Consider the following 22,776-nt stretch of genomic DNA (forward strand, 5'->3'; position numbering starts at 1 on the left):
GCGGCCCAAAGATTCGAGCATCTTGGTATGCATCAGCTAGAAACTTCTGATTTCTCTTATATGCTGGCCAAAAGGATTCTCCATTTTGTGTCGGATATTGGGCTTGTTAAGTCTTAAGGTTCGGGGTTGCACAATGGACATCTGGTCGACGTGCGCGAACGGGCATGTCCTTAGCCCTTCAACCCCTTCATTAATAACAATAATAATAATAATAATAATATTATGCCTAGACAACATGTTAGCCAGAGATGGTGTGGACGTAAGTTGTCAAAGCGCCAAAGACTAAATAATGTAACAGTTTTTTTTAAGTCGAAAAAACGTCAGAAACTGAGCTCATAGCCACAACTAAACAGGGGGAGGGGGCGGGCAAGAAATCCTATTCTCTGAGGAACTTCTCTGTTTCATGATTCATCTTTCTAGGACATAGATTTTACTTTTCCCCTTAGGGATTGACTAATCTTGGCCGCGACTCTGCTTGTTTGTTTTTTTTTGATTTAGCGTTTACTTACTGAATAGTCGGTTGTCAGTTAAACGAATTCCACAGTAAGAATTTTTTTGTAAACACTTTTAATTATGCCTAAAGTATCTTTTATTTGGAGTATTTTGAAAACCAAACTCTAACTAACGGCCAATAAACTGCAAGATGCATACATGGTAGAAAGATTCTTTTAGTGTCCAATTCACCCAAAGGCACTTTCTGAAACTGAAACAGATTGTGGTGTTGATTTTTGATACGTTTAGAGATATTTTATAAAAAAAATTTAAAATATGAACTACTTTTGAATTTATTTTGTCACTTTCGTAGTTAGAAAACACTTAAACCTAAAAATTTCAAGAAACTGTGACCCAACCCGGTTTTTCGGGGTTTTTCCCTCCCTGACCCCAACAAAAATCTCACCTTGTGACCAGTTTTTTGGGGGGCTCTCCCCTTCAGAGTCTTAAAAAAAATTCATTGATTTAACTCTTTCTTACTTGAGATTGGCTTACTCGAATTTGTTAGTCAAATCCTTATTTTCTTTGACTAGGATATTTTTAAATATATTTAGAAAACCATTTGACTGAAATTTGGTATTTCAATAGCATTGTAGTTAAAATGTCTGTTGGAAAATCTCAAACACTCTACTCAAGTCTTAGCAAAAGTGGTAAAGTACATAATTCTGGATTGCTGACAATTGGACCTATTGAAATTGATATTCCTCAACACCCTGTGGCTCTTCATGGTATGATGACAAGAAGTAGCCGACAACTTTCAACCACGCTACAGGAATTGCGTTCATCTAGGCAATCTTCAAGATCTAGGTAAAATTTAGTAAATTGTTTACAATACATTACCATACTCACAGTACCATAAACATGTATCAACTTTATCTTGTTTTTTTGCTTGTTACATTGAAATTCATGATATCAAATATGTTACACAACTTTTTTTTAATATAAATTTATATATTATATTATAATATTTCTGCATAAAAATAGGAAATGGAAACATAATGTTTAGGCAAACTGTTGATATTTAGACTACTAAAACACCATCATATTGTTCCATAGTATGTGTAATCTACATAAAACTTTGAAATTTCCTCCAAAGTCGTCAGATGGAAGATCTATCCAACTTTCCTTACTATGAGCACTTATTGTCTCCTCAAACTCATCATTTTGTTGGTGCTCACCGAGGTGGAATTTTGGGCAATGGAACAAGGTCAAGACAGCCACAACTAATAACACCTATTGTAATTCAGTTCAGCATTATAGTTGACAGTTTAACTATTGGAGCTGCACTTTTGCCATCGTTGAAAGCACAGTATAAGGTATGTCTGTTTCCAAAGTTTATGTAGCTACTTCCTCAGATAAAATAACTACTGAAGTCTGATACCAATATATTTTTCTCAGATGGGGCAAGTTACTAGTATGGGAATTACTGGCAGTAAAGCTAAATTCACAGTTGATCTTCCAAAGCACACCCTGAGTTTCAACACAAATGTAAATTTATTTAATTTTATATCAAAAATGAAAATAATATTTTTTTATATAATAGATTCCAACTGATGCGAATCTGCCCTCATCAGCTAGCGTAGACCTCCCACCTGTGCATATATCTGCAGAATACATTCAAGATTCATCATCTACTGCTCCTTCAGGAATAATGGGGGGAGTAAATGGCCCTTTTGGAAAGGTTGACTCATTTACAGATGGTGTTGTTTTACGACAAGGAAATTATCTCAGTGCCATGGCAGAAATTGGATCTTTTGAACATTGCCTTACAACTGATTTACTTAACCACTTGGTACTGGTTCAAAAAGTTTTCATGAAGGTATTTATCTATAACTGATTCTACAATGAACTTTACATTCATAATATCGTTATTTTTTAGGAAGTAAATGAAGTCTTACAAAAAATGTCAGGAGGAGATAAAATTGCCCCATTATGGAGTGATGAGAAATTAAATCAACCACCTTTAAATTCTACAATTGTTGACCACCAACGGTTACTTTTTTCTGTTCAGCTAAGGCTAAAGGTAATAATACCTCTATAATTTATACATTCTGGTAGGAGAACACTAGGGTTTTAAGTTGAGTAGCAGCATTTTTATCCAATCTCTTTTTTAGGGCATTCAAATTACAGCTACAACTCCTACTAGTAGTGCTGTAAGACTAGAAACTGGAGTTGTTGAACTTCAGGTTTCTAACAGGGTTCAGAATATGTCTGTAGGTGTAGGAACTGGAAGTAAGAATAACTTTTATCCTTGAATTGTTTAGCTACAAATTAAAGTTGATAAGTTTTATTATGTGCATGCCTTGATAAAATATTTTAATACTTTAATTATGTATAGTTAATTTTACTTATCAGTTTTGTATTTTTTTTTTACATTTTTAGGTAATTATATCAAGCTCTTCGGAAAAGCTCAAGTCGACATAAATTTGTCTTTGGGCCAACTCCTTAAGGTTTTAAAGTCTTGCTTGTTAAAATTCTTAGTAAATTATTTTTATTTATTACAACCAAAATTTTTAGAATGCTTTGTTTGAAGAAGCTGAGCCAGAATTTCAGCAATTTGCATACTTCAAAACTAGAATATGTATGAGGAATGCTTTGCAGGTAAGTTTTTTGAGGAGTAAACTTGTTATTATAAAAAAACTGAGGAAAAATAAGTCAGATAAAATAAAAGATTTCAAAAAGCTTTTAAATTTATTTAATAATATTATTTCATAAACACTATATTCTTAAAGGGATCCATCACTCATAACAGGGGGAGGCGTAGGGGTAACATAAAATCCAGACTTGCAGTGTGCTTGAAAACCAGTTTTTTTGTGACCCCTATGTCTTCCCCTGTTGTGAGTGAGGGATCCCTTTAATAACCTTTTAATGCTTTGCTCGTGGAATCAACATTATTTTAGATTACATTAAATTTGTTCTTTGAAAATGTTTTTTTATATATTTAGAATATTGCAAATGTGTTTTTTAATCAAATTTATTTGAAAGTAAAGCACCTATTCACATATTGCCTACAGGGGAATATGCAATGTTTAAAGGGCAACGCAAGCTCTGTGGCAAAAAAAAAAGAAAAAGCAATGTGCTTTTTAACTCCCTACATCCCCACTCGGTACTGGCGAGACCACGGAGAGTTTACCGTAAATTTCGCACTTTGCATACATATTCACACAAATTATAGTACTTTAAATTCTTATTAAAAATATTTAATTTTTGTAATTTAAATTAGCAATTAATTTTAACAGTAAACACTCTCCGCCATAGATGGCACTATAATACAATTTTAAACTCCAATCGGGGAAGATAATTTTGTATTTTAAATCTCGACAAAACCGTTCTCCACTATAAACTGAAAATTTTCAACCAATCATTGAAAATCAGAATTATGACGTCATGTTGCTATCAGAGCGCCCTCTACTAACAAATAACGCCACCACCACTTTACCTCAGATGAATTTTGCTCCTTTAAAGTCGTCTTTGCCCGTTAAAAATTGTAAATCGATCTAGATTGGCAGTGTGGTTTGTGGTCCTAATGGATAAATATTTAATTGTCTTATTCTATTATTTCTATTCATCACCATTCTATATCATTCTATATTAGGGTAAAAAGTATCTATTGTGTTCCAAGACTGGTTATAAATTGGATTTTTATCATTCCTATTATTAAAATTGGTATAAATCCAATGTTTTTGTCCTTTCTTATTGCCTATGAAAAATGTAAAAAATGGTTGCAACTTATATAGTGTTCAGTTATGATAAAACTAATGTTATTTAATCAGCACAAAAGCTTTAAAAAAGTATTTCATTAAAACTATAATGGTTTTCTGATTTAAAAAAGGTTATTAGCACATTTAAATAGATTTACAGGGTGTTTTGAATTGCATTGTTTTAAGAAACTGAAAGAGATTGAGTTGCGAAATTTTCAGGATATTATTTCTAGTGTGGGATTGCTTTAAATCCTAAATTTCAGAAAAATCGTTAAAAATTTCCGGTTTTTGTAAAAAAAATTCACTGGTAGGTGCTAGAAAAAACGTTTCAATGAGAAAGTTTTAGAGTGCTGTCGAAAATGTTCAAAGAAATTGATTCCATTGGAAAAGAACACTTTTTCGCGAAGATATGAACTGATGAAAAAAACAAGCTGTCCATAGGGGCCAATAGCTTTCGCATTTTTGTACGTAAATGAAAGAAATATCTGAAAGATTTAATTGAACATTTTATTCGGATAAACATAAGAAGGCTGCAATAATTCGGTGACGCAAATCTTGGATGTTTTCAATGGGCGTCACAAACTTGTGCTTTGATGAACCCCCACAAGAAAAAGTCCATAGGAGTTAGGTCTGGAGACCTCGCAGGCCATCGAACGTGACCGTTCCTGACAACCCAATGCTGAGGAAACTCGTTGTTAAGATGCTCCACTACACATCTTGGTACGTGGGGTGGTGCGCCGTCATGTTGGTACCACATTGTAGCCAATTTGGTCAGTGGCAGCCATATTGTTAGTTGGCCAAATGGCCAAAACCCTTATCTTATCAGGCTTAATTCTCAAGGGCACCGTTGGTGGCGCCAGTGTGGGAGTTAGTATAAAAGTAGGTAGGAGAGAGAGAGGGAGGAGCATCAAGAGGCATTAAAGCAGAGCTGTAGAATCAGTAGTTAGTATGGGAGTGGTTAACTCCCAGCTAGCCTGCTAGTCAGTTGTATTTTTTCCACCATTGGCTGCCAGGTTGCATTCTGTTCCTTCTTTTAGTATTAATAGGATAATTATTGTATAGTTCGCTGGCCTCCGAAGGCACGTTACCCAACCTTCTAGAGTAGAGTGGCTATATAATTGGTGGCAACCGAAAACGGAAGCAATTACATGGTTGCTGGCTTCAGAAGGTATTTATAAATTTCATCTGAGTTCTCTGGTGGTGTTCTCAGTAGTCTCTAATACGCGGCAAGTTTGGGTGTAACTTGTTCAAGCTGTTTGGCGTTTAAGAGATCGTTTTTTTTTACTAAAAACTTAGAAAAAAAATTTTGATGGCTGTGCCAATTCCTAGTTCCCCTATTTTGATTATATACGGTAATTTACGTTTTCCTTTCACTATGGCTTTTCCAAGTAACTGTTCGTCCGCGATAGGCTTAGCTTTTGATTAGAATATTCATAGCCAATTTATGCCAATTAATTTTGACATTTTATTTCGAAAACGTAATTAATTTTTCGAGTTTTACGCACCGCGTATCGCGGCGTTATTTAGTTTTTCTTGTCGTCCACGCGTGGCAAAGTTCATATTATAGTCCCGCCATTTCTTAAAATGTGTCAAAGCAATGGCATGATTGGCCTCTGCTTGGTCGTGTATTTAGTCGTTTTTTAGTAACTGCCCTATTTGTTTATTTTTTCACGTCTTAGTCCTAAATTAAGTTCGCTTTAAGGCCTCCGAAGGTACGTTACCCAACCTTCTAGAGTAGAGTGGCTATAACATCTGTCTGTAAGCTTCCAGCGGAATATCTTCTAAAGTGTCTACTATTTCATTCTGCAAAAGCGCCAAGTAGCGCTGTCCATTAAGACGAGCTAGGAGGAAAAGTGGGCCAATAAATCGATCCCCGATCAAACCCGCCCAAACGTTCAGTCATAGTTGTTGATGATGGTGAGGAAAACCGTAGTCAGGATTTTAGTCACACCACATGTGGGTGTTTTGATGGTTGAAAGGCCTGTCTCTCCCAAAGGAACACTCGTCAGTCACCAGCATTTGATTGATGAAATTTGGGTTCTCATCAGACATGGTTATTAGCCAGTTACAAAAATCAAATATACGTTCCATATCTCCTTCGTGCAGAGCTTGGTGGAGGGTCGCTTGATACGGATGGAAGTTGTGATTGTGAAGAGTGGTCCAAATGTAGTTTGTCGATAATCCAAGATCGTCGCTTGCACCTGTGAACCTTTGCCCGAGGATACTCAACAAAATAGGCTAAAACGGTGTCTTCCATGTTGATGTTTTGATGACCTGGTCCATGAAATCTGGGATTTACGTTTCCGTTAGTCTGAAAGTCACGAACAGCTCCAAGAACGGTGTTGTGGCTTGGTCTTCTATCTGGATATCGAACGGTGAACAATTCACTAACCCTATGCGCGGTATGATTGGCTTCACCATAAAATAACTCGAACATAAAAGCACGCTGATTACGAGAATAATTTGGTGGCATGTTGATTAGACTCAATAAACGTTAGAGAATGGTTGAAAACAAAAAGATTTCACATTAAATACTAATTGAAAACTTGACCTTTGTGCGTAGTTGGCCTACTGATACGTTTTTAGGCCTACTGCAGGCCTAAATTGGCGTTTTGGTAAATTACATGTACTTTTTTTAAGGATTTTAATCTTTTAACCGGATTTCTTTCATTTACGTGCAAAATGCGAAGGCTATTGGCCCCTATGGACAGCTTGTTTTTTTTTCATCCAATGAAACCAATTTCTTTGAACATTTTCGACAGCACGCTATAACTTTCTCATTGAAACGTTTTTTCTAGCACCTACCAGTGAAAAAATATTTTTTACAAAAACCTAAAATTATTTACGAATTTTCTGAAAATTAGGATTTAAAGCTATCCTACACTAGAAATAATACCCTGAAAATTTCGCAACACTATCTCTTGCAGTGTCTGAAATAAATGCCCAGTCAGAGCAATTCTAAACACCCTGTATAATTTTACAAACCATTCTTTTACTAAAACATTTTTGTTAGGATGAAATGATATCAAGTCAATCAGAAGACAAAGAAGCAGTGTTAATAACTCTCATTCGACCATTAATCTACTTGCAGCCAGTTGCATTGGATAAAGGTAAATGTTAGATAAATTTATATTATGTCAGTTGGAAATATTTTTCATTTATTGTGAAATTAAATTTATTGGTTAGAAAGTCATTTCTTTATTCAATTTAAAAAGCAGTTAGGTGTTAATAAAAATCCAGTACAGACTATTTGCTATATGCGATTTATGAGATGAGGTTACCACCCTTTGGGGGGGGGGCTAGTTCTCTAAAGGCTATAGACAGAATGTTAGCCTGTACTGACAAAGGCAGACTGCCTAGTAAATGATCTCCTAAATTCTGTTTAGAGAGAGCCTTTTTTTTCAAATGTTTTTGCCAAATATGTTACAGTTCCTAAGAATTTTGGTTAGGACCTTTTTACCTTTTTTATACCTTTTTTTTTAAGAATCAGAAGATACTTAATAATAAGACCTCATTCGTTAAATTGATTTAAAAAATTGGCAGCCATTTCATTTTAGAATGTTTTATTCCATCACTTATTCTAGCTATATTGATGGAATTAAAGAATAAAAACGTGTCATTTGATTAATCTGTTAAACACATATTTTTAGCTGTTCTTGTTTGGTTGAATTATAAGAATGCTTACGAATTTTGGAATGAGCAACGCTCAGCGGTAAACAAAGAAGTAAGTCTGATTTTTTTGTAATAGATTTTGAAACTATAGAATTTATAGTGTTTAAAAATCAATGATTTGGTGACAAAATTGATATTCTATAAACTAGCATGTAGCGACCATTTTGAAAATGATACTGAGAATTTAAATAAATTAGTAGGTTAGTAGTGCAAACAATGGACTGGTAGAAATGAGAGTAATAATAATTTTGATGGAATGAAAAACAACCGCAGCTCGGGTACCAATTCCTGATCGGAAGAAAAACGTAAAATCCACAGTAAAACATGAAATTAATTTAAGATCACATTAAATTTAAGATTTAATGTAAAATTCACTGTTTCTGGTATTTGGAGTATAGCGTTCATAAATATCCATCATTTAGAGCACAAAATGCCCCCTGGAGGCTACCTGTCAAGTCTGGATTTTGTAAGACTATTGTTTTCCAATACCATGCCCGGCCCTTTGCACCTAGAAACAATGCACCTTCAAAACTTGTAGCCACCATTTTGAGCGTGAATACTTCAATAGTCAAACCTTTTACTCAATTGTTTTTTTATGAAATCTGTGGTAGCTCTTGCTCTTTACTTATATGTTTTATAAAAAAGTTTTAGCTTTTAATTCTTTTTATTTATAGGAATTGCTTGTTACACAACAGCTATTAGAAAAAGTACCACAAATATCCCAATTAGGTGCCCAATCACTTGGAACATTATTTTTACAACTCACAGTGAAGGATATGGGTATATGCTTGCCCCTCAGCCATTCTTCCGGAGTATAATATAGTGTTATACATTTTGTGTCTAGTACAATTCTAATTTTAACCTTTTTACAGTTTGGTAGTAGCAAAGCGTATGACACAGAGTTAAAAGCTGCTGTTGTTGTAACACTTGAGAGTACTCGAGTTTCTGCATGTTCATGCCAGTCTTTAGTTAGTAAAGCCAAATTTACTGGTAAGTAGTTTACTAATAATACATTGCAATCGTTTTACAACAAATTTTAGGCTAATTATCTATTGTTTTAAATAAATTCCTCATAAATTCACTTTTGTACTTTGTGAAATTCTTATTTAATTTTAAAAAGAATTTCAAATTAGCATGTGATGTGAATTGAAAATTTTATGCTGTTTTTTTATAAGGTGAATTTTTTTTAGGACATTACTACTTCAGTAGCTCATTACAGTGCAGGCCGATTTGTAATATTAACCAGTCCTTTGGGTAAAAGGTTTTGTCAGATATTTATTAGTTCTATTAAAATTAAAGTTCCATTTCTGTTGGTTTGCTAGTTTATTTCCTTAAAAGCTAATTCTACTCGGGTACTTAACTTGTTTATGGTATCATATTGAATTTTCAAGGCTGCTGCATCTTGTTGTAAAAAGTTTATCTTTACAATTTTCTTGGTTTTTTTTCGTTCCAGGCCTTTGTATTCGTTTTGCAGATGATTTTGAGACCTCCTTAGATGATTGGAAACCAGATCCAATGGACAGTAGCATAATGAACCTTTGTGTTGTTTCTGAGGGAACATATGAAATATGCTCCCAAACACTTGCTCCTCAGCCAAATAGTAATTTTACATTTTTTAAACTTTTTCTACAATTGACTCTTATAATATTAACTTTTAACAGGCATGCCTCCAGCAAATGCTAAATGGATTTTAAATGTTCAGTGGCAAATGGAAGGGGTTGACATTCACGTTGACACTAATATTGGAAAGCAATTATCTGCGTTGTTTAAAACCCTAACTGCGTTAACTGGTGAAGATGAGGGAACAAAAAGTGTGAATTTGGAGGGAAACTTTGAAAATCAAACATCCAATGAAAGAAGAAATGCCATGATGAAGATTATTTCGTCTGGAGGAGGTACTGGAGCAAATTTCCTTGATGTTGACTGCATGGATGGGGATAGTTCAGATGCATCAGAAATAATCAAGAGGTCCCGCATGAGAGATCAGGTATATATTTTTTAATTTTCTGCTTTGTTGTATTGTTTTTCCATCAAATATTTATTTCAGGATGTCACTACGTTTCAGAGGAAGAACAGTTTTTATAATGATAATGTACATGGTGTTATGATTGATCCTACTTTAGAAGCAAAAAAGCGATCCAGATTAATAGAAAAAGAAATGAATGAACAAGCTAAAATAATTAATGACCTCAGGTGTGTATTTTTTTGCTCAGTTTGTACAGGCCTCTTTGTAAATCAGTCATGTACTGAAGGTGAAACCCAATAAAAGCGTTTTTATTATTATTATTTCTACGTCAATTTTTTTCTGGATATTAGTAACTTTTTTATGTATTAAAGGTTACTTGGTGCAAGCCAAAGCACTATAGAACAAGAAATGAAAAGGTTGCAAGAACTAGAAGCTGCTGTTTTTAATGATTTCCGGAGAGATGTTATAAAAAAACTCAGGAGACAATCAGTAAAGGTATGCATTTGCAAGCAGAGGCAGGCAAAACCAATTTTTAATGATTTTTGGAGAGATGCAAAAAAACAGCCCAATTTTTTGGTTTTCAAATCCAGACAAGTCCTTGAAAATTTAAATCATTCATGCTATCGAGTCCTTATAAATGGTTTAAATTCTAATTTGAATACAAAATACCTAGTGGTATTCAGTTTGAGACCTAAATAATGAAAACTACGATTTATTACTAAATAATAAATTAATAAAAAATTAAAAATTATTTTAAACTAATAATATTAGATTCACAAAATTTGACCAAGAAGCTACATCATGAAACCTATATTATAGAGTGGGGGTGCGAGGTCAGAAATAACTGCAGCAGGACTGGTTTGGGGATCTTGGGAGGATACAATACAAGGAAAATGTAAAACTACATGTCTCAAAATTACTAAAATGACCCTGCAGTAGTATTTTTTGAGAGTTGATTATCAGATTACTCAGCTTTGATTAAAAAATATGATTTTTTTTATTTGTTTGAACTGTTTAAGTATAAGCAGGGTGGGTTTGTAATAGTGTTCCCTATGTTTATATAATATTATACATAGATTTACTGACTAATCCTGATTCTCCTAAATAACATTTTGCCCTTCTTGATAACACGGTGTTTCGCAAGGTTATGAAAAATTTAAGGAGTTGTAGGGGGTGAGTTGAGAAGTATGTCTGTTTTTTACCCATTTTCCTATGATGAGTTAAAAGAGCGCCAGAGAGCTTCAAAGTGTTGCCTACTAGCCCCTGGAAGTAGGCTGCAACAAGAACAAAACCAAGCAGCAGGAAAATGTGAACATCATGGTTTGGGTTCGTGTGGTTCGTAAGAAAGGATTTTGTAAACAAATCGAGGTAACCAGCGTAAAAAAGTAAATTTAAACAGTACTTAAAGTGCCTGCTGCTTGGTTTTGTGCTTCTTGCAGCTTACTTCCATGGGCTAGTAGGCCACACTTTGAAGCTCTCTGGCGCTCCTTTACCTCATAGTAGGAAAATGTGTAACTCACCCCCTACAACTCCTTAAAATATTTGCATAACCTGTTGAAACACCCTGTATATAAAGAAATAAATGTTAAGAGTCATTAATACAGGAGTAAAGTGCATACTTTGTGGGGTTACCACTTGGTAAAATATATATGTATAATATTCCTCTCGCTACTGCGAAGAACTCGACTGATTAGAGTCCTGGATGTCTGAAAAGTGAATTAGTATCCACAATTTTTGTGCTTCTAACATCTAAATAATTTCTTATATATATTAAACCAAGAAGTTTTTGGTTGGCTCACCTTTTTTGATAGACCATGTCTGTTAACTTAATAAGCTTATAGCATGGAAATTATTTTTGCGTAAACTAAAATATAAAATGAGGTGCCAGTTAAAAAATTTCAAATTGAAGATTATTAGAAAAACCAACTTTGGTTTTTATAGTCTATCCCGTAATCACTGCTACACTTGACTATGTTTAGCTAATTTCGTACTGTTTTTACTAGTCATGCCAGTATTCTTTTGTTAATTTCAGGCTACATCTTTCAAAGATAAACTTGGACTAGGCTCAAGAGGCTCTTCTAATATTCCATCTATGTCATTGTTTTTTCCTGATGTAGTTCATGAAAGACCAGAGTGAGTACTGTTTTTGGTTAGAACCGTCTGATGAATGAAACAAAATAACCTAGTTGGTTTTGGCTCTTAATTTTATAAAAAAAAATAATTTTAATGAAAATTAATGAGTTTAAAATGAACTATTTTTGATATAATGTTTGAAAACTTAATGGAAAATAATTTTGGCTAATGTAGATATTTCCAATATAAATTGTTTTTCTACTCGTTTTTTAAACTCCTATATTTAAATTATTTCTCAGTCTACCCCTTAGTTATTTATTTTGTAAAGGCGTTTTGTGTGGAATATTTATTTAATTTTTTATAGAAACAGTATGGGGGAATTAGACTACTCCACAATTGATGGGTTAGGAAGCTTCAGTCAGGAAAGCTCACCAAGTCATGATCCAACAAGAACTGGCTCAGTTGATATAGCTGATTTAAACAGCTTGTGTCCTGATGAAAGAAAGATCCCCCAAAGGTACTTTCTAAGTTATTTATACTATTTTTGTCTAAATTTTTTATTAAACAATGTGTTTCAGAGAGCCATCACTGGATAGCGTCTTTGGAACTGGTGGCCATATTGGTAGTGATGGAGATATCCTATTAAATGATTCGATTATCCCATCACATGGACTTGAAGGCTGCTCTCCAACAACTTTGGGCTCAAAGATGCCTGTGTCCCTTAAAGAACATGCTCCCACATCACCTAGCACTTTATCATCTTCAGAAACAGATCAAGACTATCCTCCAGTAATTTTGAGGTATAGGTATTATATTTTTTATGAAAAGCAGTTTTAAAATTATAATGCACCCTTTCTTATTAGGTCTAGGACTTCTAAGACCGGAAAATCGAATTTTGAAGTTACTCAAGAAAATTGCAATGAAGATAGAAAAATTGGTTCACTCGTATCAAAACCTCCTCCTACTCCTGAACCAAGCATTGATTTTGAGCTTGATGTGAAAGTTTTCTTTAATAGTGGTAAATGTGTTTTTCACACCAAAGACACTTATAAAGATGAAGAGACTTGTAGAAGGTGATTTTTTTATCGTTTGTCTTTTATTTAAAAATTTGCTCTTTGGTTTTGAAATTTATTTAAAAATTTGAATTGCATTTCCTTTTCATATTTTTTTAATAAGTACAATTATTGTATTTTACTTTAAATGTACTGAATTATATTTATATTTCTTATGTTTAGGGGTACAAAGAAAGAACGAAGTTTTTCTGGTGGTTTTGAGTCATCATCTCCTAGTCATTCATCTAAAAAAAGACACGGAAGTGGTCTAAAACTAAATGCTTCTTCCACAAAATTACGATATTTGCAGTCGTCAGCTGTTGGGCAGATAGCAGATTTTACAATTTTTCTTATACCAGGACTTGATGTCAAAGTAAAAATTGAGAAGTTTGATATGTAAATAAACACTTACATTTATATATTACATTTTTAGGTTCATTACAATTCCAAAACAGTTATTAATGATCCTCAAATGTTCAGTAACAAAGCATCTAATTTGAAAACTACTTCTACAAGTTCATTTCCTCATTCTGGGTTTGAGTCTAATAGAAAAGATATTGGCAGTATAAGCAATTGTTTTAGTAATTTATCTCAATCTGGGCTGTCTTCAAACAATCATGTTGCAGAGAAACAACATGTAACATTTTTTGAACCACCAGTTAACACAAATCTTTCAACTCCAAACTGCAAAAAATCTCCTGGTGTTAAAAAAGCTAGCCTGTTTGCTTGGATGACTTTGCAAAGTATACCAGAGGTAATTTGACTGCCTTACGTTTTCTCAGTAATTCCTGAGTTACAAGAATGAGTAGAGAGGCTTATACTAACTTGCTTGCAACACATTTTAAAAAGATTTACAGGTTTTATGTGGTAAATGTCTAGTCAACCTTTGTGTTATAAAGGTTTTAACTAGTTGGATTCTTGATGAAAGTGAAAAGGTATTTTTAGGTAATCCTACTGGCTGCTCATGAGAAAGAAAATAAAAGTCTGGATTGAACCAAAATGAAATAAATACCAACTATTATTGTCCAACTGCACTTTAACTATAAGAATATTTATGAAATTCAATGAGAATTTGCTTAGTTATTTTTATTTACTTTTCTTTTAATTCAGGAAGCTGTGGTTAGTCCTCACATACTTGATTTCTTAGAGCAAGCTCTAGAACCCATTCCAATACACATTACAAAGCCACCAACACAAGTTCCATCTCAAACAACTCAAGCAACTCAAGGTAACATTTTACAGTATTAAAAGTTTATCAGAGTTCATCAACCAGATGGTATTTTAACATAATAAAAACTAACACTACTCTTGGACATTCATGGAAGAACTTTTCTCTGCTACTGAAATTAAATTAGCTGTAAATAAGTCTTTAGAAATGTTTAGATTGTTAGAATAAGAAGTTCATACCTTGACGTAGGAAAGCTTACCCTGCCATATCCACCTTGGTACGATTTAACACTGTTCTTGTACTCCATTTCAACTGTGGCCTCACTCACGATTCTGCTGTTGGTGTTTTCACTCTTTAAAATAACTACAGTTTCGTTACACTTCAGTTTAACTGTCATTATGGCTTAAAATGTAAAACGATAAGAAATTTTGACACCCTGTTGGTTAGGAAATTCTTATTTAAATTTTAAAAATTGATGGAAAAAATAATATCTACCTCAGTTGCAAAGATCACTGCATATAAATTGAAATTAATCCCAACGGGCTGTCTCCACGCTAGCATCTAACCCTACGGTTTGTCCGAAAAAATTAACACTTGTTATTTGATTAGATTATTGTTATTACCAATACTGTAATTACAAGTTTGAATCAGAATTGTAAATGAAATAGACCAAGATTTGTAATCCATTTTCACCAATCTTTATTAGTTATTTTAAATTTTCCATAGAAGAGTGAATGCTGGGCTAAGGTTTTGCAATTCTCATAGCCTACCCTTCCATTTTATTTTCGAAGTTTCTCAAACTTGGCCATCATGATCATCCCTAGGTCACATTATGGATTCCTGTAAGGATAATTTAGCAACTGTGGCAAATTTATTTTCCCCTCTTGGATCCCAAACCTAATGTATTACAAAAATAGACCCTAAAATATATTGGTTTGAAATAACTTACCTCTAAGACTCTATATTACTATGGGCTAATGAAGTATAATCCAATTGGTAAAGGTGGGGTGGCGGAGTAGTTAGCACTCTAGCCTCGCAGCAAGAGGAGTCAGGTTTGATTGAAAACCTGGAACTAATCATTCTGCATAGAGTTTTCAAGTTCTCTCCCCACTGGTTAAAGGGGTTTTCTCTCGAGTTCTTCGGTTTCCCCTTTCCATATAAATTGTAGAGGTTAACGATAATAGTTAGTGTAGGGAGCTGTTGGCTCGCCTGGCATGAAGGGCTTGCCACCACTTTCCTACACATTGTAACCCGGCCTACTGTTTAAGGCATTAAAAGTCACTAGATGACTTGGGCCTAAGGTGGTTATTAAACCAAAAGGTAATAGCTAAACTCTGTAACTCAATTTTAATATCTGGAAGATTTAACAAACGTGCAGCGGAGCAGTGCGTGTCACTCATTTTGAGTTTGGAAAACTTTACTTTTGACAATATTCAAGTAATCAATTAATTTGTTTCATTCCCCATTGCCACTTTAGATATTTCCAGTAAATAACACCAACTTAAGTAGGATGAATATGTTCAAACAATTTTTAGCGTTTCTCCCAATGTTACTTCATGGTCTACTAGTATGCTCTTTCCCTTAAAGTTCAATCAAATTCGCTTAGTATCGCATTGGTTGCTTAAAACTTGCATGTGCCCACTTGATTAAAACAGGCTGTTGATATTTTTCTTTCCCTTCTCTCGTGATGTTGGACAAGTAGACCATGATGCCGGATAAACAAAACTTTCCTGATAACACCATGTAATTTTGTTTTTGTATTTTAGAGAGTACTAGTGGAGGAAAGGCTTCAACCATGGTTGGAGCAGCAACCAGTCAATATGCTGCATATGCCTCTTTCCCAGTTGATGTAATTGTTTACTTCAGAATGCAGCCATCCATTGTTCGATTCAGTTGCCTTCCAGTTTCCAGAGTAGAATGTTTGTTGAGGTTGCCTTCAGTAGATCTTGTGTTTTCTTCTAAAAGAGCAGAAGATGAACCTCTCGCTATAGAAGGCACACCAACTGAGTTACCAAAACTGTTGAACAACAAAAGTAAATATTAGTTTTTCATCAATTAATCTTCCCTGTAATAAGATACTTTTTAAGTAAGGTTTGTAATCTGTTTCTCTTGTAATGTAATTTTCAAAATAAAATTTTTAATGAAGTACAAAGTATATTTTCAAAAACTACATTATTACCGGATTACCTTAGATTTTTAAGTATAACCCTTGTAACTTTTTGTGGTATCCCCTCACTGGCTTAAATTTTGTACATCATGGACTCCAAAAAATAATAAAATGAAACTAAATATTAAACATGTGTATGTACTAGCACTCATATCTGACAAGAACTACCTTATAAATTTTCCTTTGAAGTTTTTAATTTTATTTACGGAGTTTTTGAAAAGGAACACAAGTCAAAAATGTTATCAAGTATTATGAAGTAAATTTAAAAAACACTCAATATTGTAATGAAAGGGGAATGATGAAAGTTTGATTTGGGATTAGCTCTAGGAAACAATGAGGAAATTGGACAGAAAGGGAACAGGAATGTAAAGTAATCGTTCTTATCATTATGAACTTTTTGCTATTTATTTTAGGTAACCAGTATGTTCGCAAAGAGAGCATAAAAACTGGCCAGGAAGATGGTGTTGGAGGGGTTCCTGGAGGAGCAGGAGCTGTAGCTGGTGGGCTTAGTATGACTGGTTGTCTAGCTGATTTTTCATTATATATTTTCCATCCATATGGAGGAGCAAAGAAGCCAGGAGGATCAAATTCAGGTTTGTGCATTTGCCTTATTACAACTTGTATAAATATTTAACAATCAAATTTTAAAATTTGTTGAATCCTTATTTGTAAATAGGGAGCTCTTCTAAAGATGGTGAAACATCACCATTAGCAACCAGTGAAAGAAAAGATTCTTTAAGTTTACAAGTAGAATTTGTTAAAGTCAATATCTCTAGAAGCCGTAAAATGAACGTTTCATTTGAAAATCCAATACAAACATCATCTCTTAATCAATCATCATCATCTTCGTCATCTTCAAGAGCTTCACAAAGTTGGTCCCGTCGAGATAATAGCCTAGGCGAAGATATTGGTTTGCCTTCTGCATCCTTCATTGTAACCCCAGCTCCTGGAGCTATAATAAGATTTTCAGGTATGTTTATTAACAGTGGCTTTCATTTTGCCTTGCACTTTAAAATTTTTTACTTTTCTATTGTTGTACCAAATTGCTTATTATAGAGTAGTTTCAGTGTTAAGTTGTCCCTGAAATATCCTCGAACTCTAGTAAATCCACTTGCTAATAATGCAACTTCTATGAAATCACTGCTATATAAAAACTTTGAAATTATTGTACTTTAGCTAAGAATAATGGTTTAATTTTGTTAACATAACTTATTTAAGCTGTTTGTGATATTGGATCTGCCTCTTTCAAGTATGATATGCGCCGTTTAACAGAAATCTTAGCATTTCCAAAGGCATGGTATCGTCGTTCTATAGCACGTAGGATGTTTTTGGGTGACCAAAGCAGTTCCGGTGCGCTATACAGTGATCAAGGTAAATACTTTCTTTGTACATCTGTCGTTCTTCTTATGGTATCACTTTAAGTGTTAATTTTAATATTACTTGTTTATTTTATTTAAATTTTTCATAGTTTTTAAATTATATTGTCTCCTTGATGTGACCAAAATAATTTTTGCATAAATTATATTAGTTTTGTGTGTTTACAGATGACTCTCTCGAAACAAGTAGCAGTAGTGGCACATTGTCGCCAAGTATGGGAAAACCAGACTTTTTTATGTCAAGCACTCCACAAACATCTTCCGATATTAGTTCTACTGTGCACACTCCTGGGGAAAGACCCACAGCTCATTCATGTCCATCGGCTCCTATTTCGACTTTCGATCAGCTTTTAATGATGAAATCTTCACAACATCCAGGTTACTATACTATTCTATTTATTTCAATAAATCATAGTGATGCTTTAGAAATCAGCAATTATTTTATTTTGTTGTACGGAAGTGTTTTTATTTCTTTTGATAAGGTGATATTAGTTTTATTCTTTTGAATGGGATAAGTACTTGTTAAACTTTTTGGTGTGCCTAGCAGTTCATATGCTAGTTAATATTACTTTTGGCTGAGGCGCATATGAAAAAAAAATGTTATTGCTGTTTGATAATTTTGGTTCTTTGACTTCTGGTTTATCTTAAATATTTTCAGATTCAACAGAAACAGCTGATAATGCAACAGAAAGAGCTGATAATGCAACAGAAAGTCGAAGTACTAGCACAAGCATTGGTTCAAATAGCTCAAGTACTGGAAGTGGAATTAGTAATAACAGCAGCAGTGAAGGTGCAAGGTTAAGAGAAAGAGTTTACTCACATCCATCATCACTACCATCTTGTATGACTTATGGTGGGAAAACAAGTGGTCGAGAAGGTCTCAGGCTGAACTTCAGAGATACTCCAACTAAACAGGGTATGCTTCTGTTTCCTAACAATTTTCTGTACATACTTAGTCAAATTTCAGTTTTCATTTAAAAAATCCCACATCATTGTTTAAAATTTGAGAAGGTATAAAATGTGTATTGTAGAATTTACAAACTCTGGTTGAAATATGACTAAAAGAGAGTCAAAACTGCTGAAAGACCTTAATAATCTTCTGTGAAGTACTATTTTAGTACACCACTAGGTTTTCTTACACATCTTTTTGTTAGTTTGACGTTATATTAGTATCAGGGTCATCTATAAGAGCCCAGTTTATTGTGGTACATACCTATTTTTACAAAAGTGAGGGTTTCATTTTCAAATAGCTGTGTGGTACGCATAGTTTGAAAAAGTAACGAGGCAAAAATCTTAATATTTCTGTCAAAAACAGATTGTTATTATGGTTATATTGAATTGTACTTATTTGGTTTTTCAGGACTTAAAGATCAAGATGAAAGAATAAGAATTGGAGTACTTTACAACAGCGATGGCTCTCCAATGCATATCAAAGGCGGAAGTGCTTGGGAAACATTAGTTTTGTTTGCTGTTAGCTTGTCACGCCTCAATGTTCAAATGAATATGGGAAATGTAATGGGAAATACAACTTGGCTAACAAGAGATTTTAAATCTCAAGGAAGATTATCAATTGGCAGCAGTGGTCATAAAAATCTTTTGGTGTCTGTGGGATTAGAAGGTTCTTCTTTAGATAGTAAAGGCGGAATTGTTGGAGGTGTTATTGAACTTAGCCGAATTGACACATATAGTAAGTTCCTTTCAAAATTTATAATTAGTAGTAGAACCGAAAATGAATAAGTTGAAATTATTTTGAGCGTTTCGCTCAATCCCCCTCTTGCTCAAAAAGTAAGCTTTTGCCACTTGAAATAAAAACCAATATCGGTGACATTTTTCCTCATAACCACTCTCTTGTTGGGGCAAAATTCAAGTGATGCCCATGGATCGTCTCAACATAGTAATTTCCCTAAATATAAATAAAAACATTGTTGGTAGCACACGTTATTAAAAATATCAACATATTCACAATTACGCATTTTAATGTCTAACAGGGTTAAACCCCCTGATAAAAAAATTACATTTTGAGAATAACATTTAGTTCCCATATAAAATGCAGGTTCAAATGTGAATTTTTTTTATTTAATACATTTTTACCCAGTAGAAATTTTCCGACTTATAAAATTGTGTTTCTTACCTCTTCAGTTCATCTTCGTGAAGACTATGGCCAAAAACCTGATCATAAAGTTGCATTAAAGTTGGCGGCTCTTGAAGCAAAACTAGATTACATGGGGACAAGTGTATTAATGAGTCGAGTTTCATCGCTTGATATAAATCTTAAAGATGAATGGCAAATTTCCAATATACTTCAAGCAGCTGCTGCTAAAATATTCTCAGCAAATCAAGCACATCACCATCATCAAAGAAAGAAACCTCAATCTTCTACAAATGCATCTGATGAGGAAAATGAAAGTAGTTTTCCAAAACATCCTACCAAAAGGTAAGCAATTGATTCTTTAAATAATCACTTACAAATTAAAATATCAGTCATAATTGTTTTTATAAAATGGTTGATCTGAGAGTAAAATTTAAACAAGGTTCATGTCTGGAAAATAATTTTTTTTGTGCATTTAAAAAAATATTTCTTGTGATAGAAGTATATTTAATAAACACTTACTGAGAACTGTGTATAGATTTTTTGCATCTATTAATTAGCTATACTTTTAAAATCTACACAATTTAAACTTATTATATAGCCTAGTTAAGCACTGTTTATCCCTCCACACAGAAAAACAAAAACTTCATCTAGGCCTGTGAAATATTTCATGTGAGAAAATGGAACAACTATTTATGTGTTGCTTATAAATAAGAATACTGAGTAATATCTAAAATAGCTTCTAATCATAACCTAATTTACATTGTGCATGCTTCGCAGTGGTTAAATGTCGACTGCGCGTTTCTAGCTGAGCCTGCTATTGTCTATGTTCACTATCCCCACCTAGCGCCCTCTGGCTAGCATCCCTTAACAACAACAAAACCTAATTTAGACTACCTGGTATTAAATTTATGATAAAATCAATCAGTATAAATGTATAGATTCTGTTCCATTAACTATTAATATTTATATATAGATTCTATTCAATTAACTATTAATATTTATATGTAGTTTCTATTCCACTAACTATTAATATTTATATATAGAGATTATATTCCATTAACTATTAATATTTAAATAAAGAAATTCTATTAAATTAACTATTAATATTTAAATAAAGAAATTCTATTAAATTAACTATTAATATTTATAAACAGATTTATTCTATATGTTTTTTTACATCATGAACAACTCTACTCTTTTATAGACCCGCTTTAATCTTTGTTCATGGAATATTGGGATGGGACCAACTTCAGCTGCTTATTTCTAAATCAACGACAACTGATCTGATGAAAATGTACACAAAACTTGAAGAGTTCTTTTCTCAACAGTTTCATAGCAGTAAAAGAGTATTTTCTTCACTACAAGCTGCAAAACTTCAACATCACCGTTCTATTATTCGAAGACCACTTCGTCCAAAACCCACTGAAGGTAGAGTATTTCTAGAAACGTATTTTGCATAAAGTAATAATGAAGAAAATTTCCGCAAGATTTTTTGTACATTGTTTATGGCTAAATGTTTCTGTTTAAACTTAATTTCCATTTAGGTGCGCAACCTAATGTATCCCATGAAACTAGACACCATCGTCATTGGCAAAAGGTTCTAGCTTTAGTTTCTGGCCTTCAAATGAATACTCTACCTACGTCTTTGCCAGCACATGGTACAATTTTAGGAGGAACTATGGAATTGCGTGGAAACAACATTTCTTTGGCTTGTTTTCATGGAATTAACTTCCGATCAAAATCTTGGGCTATATTTAGTCTAAAAGAACCCAATATTGTTTTTTCAACTGAAGCACAGGAAGTTAATGATAAAGATGGTATGTACTTAATGCATTATAATTTGTAATTTATAGAATTTACAATACCAATTTAAAATTTGATTTCAATATTTTTTAATTTTGAGCTGTTTTTCATTACTTCTAAACATGAAAATAACAGAAATAAATTTGGCTATAATTTATTTTGTAAACCTACTAAATTATTTATTTTTACCCATTAAAGTTCTTTTTGAAAAATTAAAAAGTTATAACTCGCAACATGACATTTTATAGTTTTTATTGTTTATTTCATAGAATTTTGGGTAATCAAATTATAATATAACTATTCTAAAGCACCTTTACATAAGTTAATTAGATGGAGAGATATGATAAAGCCTCTAAGAGAGCAAAACTAGTGCCTTTATAATTTTTATTATTTTAATGAATGTTTTTATTTAGCCTATTAAATCAATTTTTTTTAAATGATATGTTCCTACAGGTTCAATGAACACTCATATTGTTCAAAACTTATCATTTGGTTTGGGTCAGCAGTCTCTAGGGGAACAAGGACACCATCACCATCAACAGTCCAAAAGTATGGCCACAGTCTGCAAAATATCAAGGAATGTATTATTTCCACCTCAATTTAAAACAATGCAAGAATGGTTTCACTACTCCTTTTCTACTAGTGACCTCGATGGTAAGGGCATATCTAACATTTTGTTCTTTTTACCATTTCAACTCTTAATTTAAATGGTTATAGTATCTAGTGAATTTTGTAATTCTTAATACATCCTTAGACTTTTATTGACAGACAATGGGAGGCCCCTAAATGAGGGTGTAATTTTATCAGTGAACAATGGCTATACCGAACAAGTTTTTGACTGAGTGGTACCTTTAGTTAGATTTCTTTTATGGCTGTTACAGTACAGGAAATCTTATTTTAAGTCAATTGACCTGAATTTTCTGTAACTTTTGTACAAAAAATACTAACATTTCTTTCCAATGGTTATTTTTAGATGTGAACCGCTTCCCTGTTTTAGAGCATGAAAAAGAATCAGGTTCTGTACCAGTATATGATCGCCGTTCCTCTGTAGCAACATCCAAAGGCCCAGAACTAAGCCATAACATGGAAGTTATCTTTGCTTTACCAAGTTTGCAGTTTCACCTCAAAACTGAGCATTTTCAAACTGAAAAAACACCAACCCTGAATGGTGACTATAGTGTATTTTCATATTAGTTAGAGGAAATCAACTATTT

General features: G+C 33.3%; 1 protein-coding gene across 6 annotated transcripts in view; it reads left to right on the forward strand.

Annotated features, from left to right (window-relative positions):
* Positions 1–22,776, forward strand: part of tweek (transmembrane protein KIAA1109 homolog tweek) — a 150,496-nt gene that overhangs the window by 121,334 nt on the left and 6,386 nt on the right. For 5 of the 6 annotated variants that reach the window (XM_090174006.1, XM_090174010.1, XM_090174007.1 and 2 more), the window contains exons 45-79: positions 1,081–1,299; positions 1,589–1,808; positions 1,891–1,980; positions 2,036–2,311; positions 2,372–2,515; positions 2,607–2,724; positions 2,875–2,942; positions 3,010–3,093; positions 7,207–7,303; positions 7,844–7,917; positions 8,540–8,677; positions 8,738–8,855; positions 9,319–9,465; positions 9,527–9,852; positions 9,913–10,058; positions 10,203–10,326; positions 11,864–11,964; positions 12,269–12,421; positions 12,483–12,704; positions 12,768–12,977; positions 13,140–13,329; positions 13,390–13,710; positions 14,067–14,184; positions 15,891–16,157; positions 16,705–16,884; positions 16,968–17,261; positions 17,510–17,662; positions 17,836–18,045; positions 18,326–18,583; positions 19,028–19,354; positions 19,807–20,101; positions 20,964–21,187; positions 21,304–21,576; positions 22,016–22,216; positions 22,536–22,730. In XM_090174006.1, the coding sequence (XP_090030132.1) occupies positions 1,081–1,299; positions 1,589–1,808; positions 1,891–1,980; positions 2,036–2,311; positions 2,372–2,515; positions 2,607–2,724; positions 2,875–2,942; positions 3,010–3,093; positions 7,207–7,303; positions 7,844–7,917; positions 8,540–8,677; positions 8,738–8,855; positions 9,319–9,465; positions 9,527–9,852; positions 9,913–10,058; positions 10,203–10,326; positions 11,864–11,964; positions 12,269–12,421; positions 12,483–12,704; positions 12,768–12,977; positions 13,140–13,329; positions 13,390–13,710; positions 14,067–14,184; positions 15,891–16,157; positions 16,705–16,884; positions 16,968–17,261; positions 17,510–17,662; positions 17,836–18,045; positions 18,326–18,583; positions 19,028–19,354; positions 19,807–20,101; positions 20,964–21,187; positions 21,304–21,576; positions 22,016–22,216; positions 22,536–22,730 (6,581 nt within the window). The remainder of the gene's footprint in view (positions 1–1,080; positions 1,300–1,588; positions 1,809–1,890; positions 1,981–2,035; positions 2,312–2,371; positions 2,516–2,606; positions 2,725–2,874; positions 2,943–3,009; positions 3,094–7,206; positions 7,304–7,843; positions 7,918–8,539; positions 8,678–8,737; positions 8,856–9,318; positions 9,466–9,526; positions 9,853–9,912; positions 10,059–10,202; positions 10,327–11,863; positions 11,965–12,268; positions 12,422–12,482; positions 12,705–12,767; positions 12,978–13,139; positions 13,330–13,389; positions 13,711–14,066; positions 14,185–15,890; positions 16,158–16,704; positions 16,885–16,967; positions 17,262–17,509; positions 17,663–17,835; positions 18,046–18,325; positions 18,584–19,027; positions 19,355–19,806; positions 20,102–20,963; positions 21,188–21,303; positions 21,577–22,015; positions 22,217–22,535; positions 22,731–22,776) is intronic. The other variant, XM_090174009.1, reaches the window with a different exon arrangement.

Source organism: Leiobunum rupestre, chromosome 4 (genome assembly GCF_980474605.1).
Source record: "Leiobunum rupestre chromosome 4, qqLeiRupe1.1.hap1, whole genome shotgun sequence".
Taxonomy (NCBI): Eukaryota; Metazoa; Arthropoda; class Arachnida; order Opiliones; family Sclerosomatidae; genus Leiobunum; species Leiobunum rupestre.